General features: G+C 51.9%; 1 protein-coding gene across 2 annotated transcripts in view; it reads left to right on the top strand.

Moving 5' to 3' along the window:
- The first annotated feature begins 3,244 nt into the window (after positions 1-3,244).
- LOC105561246 (Krueppel-like factor 8) overlaps positions 3,245-7,307 on the top strand; it is a 48,906-nt gene continuing 44,843 nt past the window's right edge. For both annotated transcript variants that reach the window (XM_012011051.1, XM_012011050.1), the window contains exon 1: positions 3,245-4,705. In XM_012011051.1, the coding sequence (XP_011866441.1) occupies positions 4,283-4,705 (423 nt within the window). In that variant the 5' untranslated portion in view covers positions 3,245-4,282. The remainder of the gene's footprint in view (positions 4,706-7,307) is intronic.

Genomic DNA, 7,307 nt, shown 5'->3' with positions numbered 1-7,307 from the left:
TGGTATTCTTATAAAACGAGAGAATGCACTTTCTCCGAATTCATGTTTAATTTGTTAATATTTTTGCGCGCAGATAAGGAAATACCTTTGTACCTTACATCCCGGGGAAGAAATGGAACAAGTCGTGTGTTGAAATGTTAAAATTTTCTTGTGTTACCAAGACCTGATTATTATTTCAATGTAAAATTAACGTAAAACAGATATGTTATTATTTTCGTAACATTTTTATGTGTTACTTTGATGTTAACATAATAACTTGACACTTTATGTACGTCACGTAAAAATTGAATATCATTTTGAGTTCGTTTAACACAACTATTTCACAAAATCAACCGAAACATGTAATATCGACATTTCTTCAACATTGTTTCAACTATTTAATATGTAACTATTCGTACTTATCCTGTCTGTTTTTATTACATTACGCTTACGGCTAAAAGAACATAAACATAAATGTGAAGTATAGTGTTAATTAATTAACATTTATTATTTGTCAAAAAGCGCGATGGATGTTATTTTAACTTACAATTTAGAGTGAACTTTTTGGGACATGTGAAAAATGCTACATTAACATTGTATTTTTTACTGTGCATGTGGGTCTCAATCGTGTAATATTTAATGGTATCTCGCGAGATCCAATTCTAAAAATGCTCAGATCCTCAGAGATTTGACAATTTCCACGAATGTCCGAGGTTATCCATTGAGATATAAATCTACAATTAAATGTCCTAAGAGAACATAATTAGATCTCAATAGATAACCTCGGACGTTCGAGGAAGTTGTCAAATCTCTGAGAATCTGATGATTTTAGAATTGGATATAATTAGATATGATTGAGACATAATGAGATATTTCCATTTCTTCCCGGGATGTTACAATCGTGACCAAAATTTTGTTCGAAAGTAGAGGAAAGTCCTCTATTATGAGATAGGATTCTAACGTGAGGCAGTAGGTTTTCAACGTCCAAATTCAGTGACAAGTCTTTTTTCGCAACGATTACACGATCTAACAAGTTTTGCGTCAAACAGATTTCGCTCCAAGTAATAAATTCATGGTGGAACCAACGGATGATTAATTTAAACTCCGCTATCTCTCATTAGGAACCTATCACGCAATAGGGGACTCTATTACTATTTTTATGAGTTAGGAATCTATGAATTAACACGCTGGCTTCGTCGTTTCGTTGACTGGGTCCGTTTCCCACTTTTCGTTATCGCAGACACGTTTACTGATCCGTTTTCAGATTCAACGATTGATCTGCCCATCGTTGCGTCGTGCGTCCGTCGATGAAGCTGGAGCGATAATGTCGGTGCCGCAGCGTCCTAAGCATACAAGAAAACACACGCGGGAGATGAAACGATCGTGAGGATTCGAGGCGCGATACGAATATACGTCGCGGAATGCGCATCGTTTTTTTTTTCAGCTCGGTTCCTCGTCGTGTGCCTCGAAATCTCGCGAACGAGTCCTTTCGTTTCGCGCGCGCGCGCGCTCGCGCGATCGGTTTGCCCGTGCGAAAATTTCCAGCACGGCCTTCCGATTCAGCTGGAGAGAAAGTTACGTGCGCGATCGAACGTGTTACACGCGTTACTTTATAACGGCGTAACGAAAATAGCTCAGAGTACAAAAATTACTAATCGATGCCGAACCGACCAGAGATCTTCGCGCGTCGCGCGCGCGCGAGAAGGGTCCATCGTGAAGCAGGCGGGCAGTTGTGCGATAGAGCAAGTCGAGACGAGGGTATCGATTTCGAACGCTTTAACCGACAATGCGTGAGTGCGACAGTGCGTAACGCACGGAACTAGTGCAACTTGACGTGTCAAGGTGTCCGCGATACCTTGAGCGAGCCGGTTACATCATCGCCGCGTTTCTTCAAAATTAATTATTACGCCGCCGCGCATTCAGACCGGTCGTTATTTCGCGCGCGGCGTCGCGAGTCGCGATTCGCCCGTTCCGACCTGAAGTTGGCCGCGAGCGCGGCCTCTCGTCGACGTTGCGCCACGAGAGGGTTCGCGCGAGAGGCAAGCTAGCGGGACACCCGAGGGATGATACACGGCTCGGAAGAAAGTAACCGCGAGACGCGGCGGGGCCGCGCGCGAAAGCGGCAGAACGGCGGCGGGGCGGGGGGGGGGGCGCGATTGGCGAGCGGGGGAACGTCGAGAGAAGTGTGCCAAAGTCGGCGGAGGTAGGAGTCCCTCGATCGCTCGCGTCGATAATCGCGCGCGGTCGAGACGCGCGGGCGGCGTTCGCGCTTGTGTCGTGTTTGCGCGGTGTGCGGGAGAGGGACGCGGCGATTCGCGGGGCGCGCGCGCGATCGAGACAACGGAATCGTAGGAGACCGAAGGTGAGTGAGTAGGGTACAACATTGCGCGGGAGGGGGAAAATGTGTGTATATACGTGGATGAATATACGCGGCGCGAGCGGGGAGCGAGAGAGCGAGAGAGTGTGAGAAAGGGGGGGACAAGACGAGCGACCGGCGTGCCTGAAAGAGGGAGAGGGAGTGAGAGGCGCTCGCGGTGTCAGGACGGGGGCGTGCGCTCGATGGCCGCCTAGACCGCTCGAATCGGTCGCGCCCGGGGCGTGAGCCAGGCGCGCGAGATCGGGAATGAGCGCGAGAGAGTAGAGGAGAGGGAAGAGAGAGAGAGAGAGTGTGAGCGCGCGCGCGCGCGCGCGAAAGAGAGAAGCGACACGATCGCCGCGGAGGGCTGCGTTCGCCAAGCAGTTACTCTGGAACCGTTGCCTTGACGACACGCATCCACGCATGCGCGTGCGCAGCGCGGACGGTACGCGAGCGCAGAGTTAAAGAGTTTGTGCGCGCTAGTTTGATCCGTCACCCTCGCCTCCGTATCATCGTTTCCACCACCACCGGTACCACCACCACCTCCGCCACCACCACCACCACCACCGCCACCGTCACCCTCACCTCGTAAGTCCTCTGCTCTCTTTCCGTCTCCCTCTCTCCCACCCTTTCTCTCTCTCTGTCTCTCTCTCTCCGCCCTCGTCCTCGTGGTCCTCCGTGGCGAGCACGCGCGCGCGTCAACGCGTTAACGGGAGTCCGCGCTGTCACCGTCGAGAAACGTCATTTCGCGGATCTCGTGGCGGTTGGCCACGATCGGCGCACTCGATCGTCGGCGAGAGAGAGAGCGCGCGCGCGCGCGCGCCCCTTATCCCTCTCGCATCCCGGCTGGAGCCCCACGCGCTCCCTTTCGTATCTCGCGTCGCGCGAGAGCCTGGCGCTCCGGGGATCGTCACGTTCGCTCGAAATTGTCGCGAGTGCCGGCGGCGAGGCTGGACGAAAACGTGCCTTCGTCGACGTAGTAGTGACAGTTCGCGGGAGGAAAGGGAGAATCGCCGGGCGAGGGGCCGATGCCGATTTCTCGGGGAAGAAACGTCTCCTCGATTGTCGTTCCCGCGCGTGAGCGTCGCGCAGCGCGAAGTCGCGAGTGATCGAGCCCAGCTTCGAACTTGTCCGATGTCTCATCCGACGCTTGGGAAACGCGCGGCCGCGAGAACTCGAGGAGCGTCGTCGGTGAGTCGTGTTTTGATTCGAAAATCGGCGCCGAATGCGCGTTCCTGCTCGCGCTAGTGCCCACCGACAGGCGCGGCGCGTTGGCGGCGTCGGCGACGACGGCAACGGCGACGTCGCCAAACGGACTGCTCTCTCCGCTGCTCCTCACCGCGAGAAATAACTCGTCTGTTTTGTCGCAGGACGCGATGCTCGCGACGAGTACAGCCTGGTGCGGGACAGTATTTCGCGCGCGGAGCTCCTTGGACTCGACACGCGGGACCTGGATTCGTCGACGCGGCACCGGCGCACGTGACTGTCGCCAAGTATCGTCGGATATCGCGAATCGAAGTGACACTGCGTGAAACCGAGCCGCGCGCGAGACAGCGATATGCCACGACTTTTACCCACCCGACGAGCGGACGGATCCGGAATCTGAGAAGCGGAAGAATTCCGATCGAAGGAACCGATCCGTCGTCGCGCGCCCCGAGAGCTCCTAGCGCGGTGACGATCGCTGGCGGATAAGGCACGAGCGGGCGAGACGGCGGCCGCAGATTGGATGGTGCTGCGAAAGTCAACCCTCGGACGACCCAGGCCGGATCGACTCCTCGCTGTGCCCCCGCGGAAGATGATAATAGTACCGCGTCGTCGTCGTCGTCGTCACCTGCCGTCCCGAGCCAGCTGAAGAGCCCCAGAGAAGCGACGAAGGGACCGAGATTGCCGGCGGGAGGATCCGAGGATCCGCGAATCGATCCTCTCAGCCGTCGGCCGGTGGATTGGATGGTGCCGCGAGGATTATCCCTCGGCGGGACGACGACACGGGAGCCGGAGCCGGAGCAGCTACGCTTTTACGACTCTCCGCCGCCACGGATGGACGCGAGCGTGTGCTGTCTGCCCGCCGGTGCCGCGGCCACCACGGGGGTTACGCAGCACCCTCATCCGGCCTCTCTGCCCGGTTTACCGTCCGCCGTCGGCGTCCAGCCGCCGACGATCCAGCCGTCCTACGTCGCCCAGTACGCCGCCGATCAGATAGTGCCCGATCGGGCCCAGCCCGACGGGCCCCTCGCCACCGTGCTCGGATGCAACGCGCAGGACAGCTGGCAGCAGATCTCCTCGGCGACGTCCACCGGGATCACCGGGATCACCGGAGCCGTCACCGCCACCACCACCGCCTACATCGACTACTCGTGGCTGCAGATGCAGGTAAGCAGTAGTCCTGGAATTGTGCCACTCGCTTCTCTCCCGTGCGCGAAATCCCTACTCGATCTGACGGAAACGCTCGACGAAACGGTAATCAGACGTTGAACCTACACTGAGGACAATTCTCGTCGGATAAACCTGTTAAACGGCGTCAAGTTATGGACGCATCCGATGAAATTTATCTGATTTATCGGACACATCCGTTTGCTGTTATGTAATTGGATTATCCGATGATATTTCATCGGACATTTTTCTCAGCGTGCCAAAGATCATATGTTAATATGATCATTTTAATTTCGATTCGAGCGTGTGTCGCACGCATGTGCGTACGCTGTGAAATAAATAACACAATAGAAATAGTAAGGTAGGAAGGAAGGGCCGGTGCGAGCCAACCGCAGGTGTCCGTGCGAAGTTATCCAATATCGAGCTCTTTAATCACTTTATCAGTTAACATCCAAACGTTTCGACCCATTTTCGGGTCGTCCTCGGTGAGGCTGGGATTAAAAAAAAAATAGTACGTGGTGTTACAAAATTTAGCAATGTAAAAACTTGATTACGAATAGGAACAACAAATGCAATACCTAAATAGACACGGAATGTACGGCGCTTAAATGAAATACTGGCATCGAGAGCTGTCCTCTGACATGTTCGAAGTAATAGACAAATAGTAGAAAGGAGAGTTTGCTTATTGTCACCGGTAATGATTAAAGATTGAGACGGGAAACTTATGTCAACCCAACTGGCTAATTATTTAATCACTTAATTACACAACGTTTCGACTCTTTTGGGTCCTTTTCGAGTGACACTAAGTCAATCATCGTCGTCGGATAAGACAGAGTCGAGTTATAAATATACGTATACGTGTGAGAACTGTGGTAGCTGCGGCTCGAACTGAGCTCGTACGAAACTAATAGAAACACCTTACACGGTCGGGATCTTAGAGGCTTAATGATATTTTGCGAGTACATCCGTTTTCCGACGCGACAACCTGCGCGCCGATCTTGAAACGGTTCGAAACTGATTTTGAAATTAATTGTCGCTTAAATTTTGTGTACCATTTCAACTTTGAGAGCCAGCCCGGTATAAGACGTTGCTATTACTTGTGTTATTTGTGTACAAAAAAGCTCACTTATTGTAACGATATCCCCGTTGACTTCCCTCGGGGTTGCAAGGCACTTTTCGAGGGAGTGTTCCCGAACCCTTTACACTTTTAACGTAACACAAGCCCGCTTATTATTATCGGTATGGAATCAATTTCAAAGTTGCCATTACGCGCGGAGTCGACTAAAAAATTGAACGGATACTTAAGCTCTTGTACAATGAGAGCGAGTTGTCTTTCGTCGCACGTAGAGTTAAACAGGGAGAAGGATTTGAGGCTCGATGAAAGAAACTGGAGTGAATCCGAGCCACCGGTCGGCAATTGCAATAGAATCTATTTATGCGACGACATTCGTATTCCCGGCAGAAGACAAATCCAGTCGATTAAGCGTAACTTCATTCAGTATGCGGCTTGCACGGCGCAAATGTAGGCTTAATTAAGCAATAACGCGTACCGAGCCTCGCTTAGTAAGCGACTTGAGAGGAGCCGTTCAATTCTTTCCCCCTTTTCGCGGCGGATCTAAATAACCGCGCGATCGCGCACGTGTCACTCAGCTGGCCGCGCCGGTTTTTAGGATTTGTCATAAATGGCGCGCGAGATTATAGGTTTTCAACCGCACGGCCGTAACGTAACGTTATAGCCGTCAATTTTTCGCCGGATACATTGATTATCGGCTGCCTGGCTTGGAAAAAAGTTTCGACGTGGACCGATTTCCCTCGGAATCGGCACTTAACTCAGCTCATTACATTTGGAAATTGACTCAAGTACCATGATTAACGCGACTTGCTTTATTCCCGGTCGATATCGATTTCCCATTAGCGCGTCAATGTGATTTACACGGGCGATATGTCGAGTGGTAGATAGTAGATCTAGAAAAAATGATGGTTATTTACGTTGTTAATCATTCGCCAATCGGACGGCTCGTTTCGGCTCGGCTCGGCTCGGCTCTGCTCGGCGCGACTCCACGATAATGTATCAATTCCCGGGAAGCGCTAGATCGTAAAATAATAGAGCGGAGTAATAATACCCATTACTATTATCTCGGTACGAGTGAGTACTATATGTTCTCCCCTTATAGACGTAGCGGCGTCTCCGCCACGTAAAGCCGCGCTGTTGACAGGGTAAATATCCTTTGATACCGCGCCGTCCGTCTGGCACACGCGTCGTACGTCTCTCTTCTACCTTACGAAGGAAGTTATCTATGTGGCACATGTGTGAGCGAGCGCGCGCGTGCGTGCGTGCGTGCGTCCGTGCGATCTCTCACGCCACGAACGAGAGCGTGTACTTTTCACATTACGAAGGCCGTTTCGCCTGTCGTTAAGGCATCAGGATTTTCGTAAAGGCCGCTATTTCGTTAATGAATCTGTTGGCCTTATACACAGGGTGTTCCAGTACCACCGGTAAGCCGTTTCTTACCGCAGCTTTCTTGGTTAACGCGGGGAAATTCTTTGAAAAATCGACCAAACTGGCTTAAAAAGTGATGTACGTTTAAGTCACAATGTTTCG

Source organism: Vollenhovia emeryi, unplaced genomic scaffold (genome assembly GCF_000949405.1).
Source record: "Vollenhovia emeryi isolate VEMERY1.0 unplaced genomic scaffold, V.emery_V1.0 DF939209.1, whole genome shotgun sequence".
Taxonomy (NCBI): domain Eukaryota; kingdom Metazoa; phylum Arthropoda; class Insecta; order Hymenoptera; family Formicidae; genus Vollenhovia; species Vollenhovia emeryi.
The sequence above is the reverse complement of the archived record's forward strand: the minus strand, read 5'-3'. Positions and strand labels throughout refer to the sequence as shown.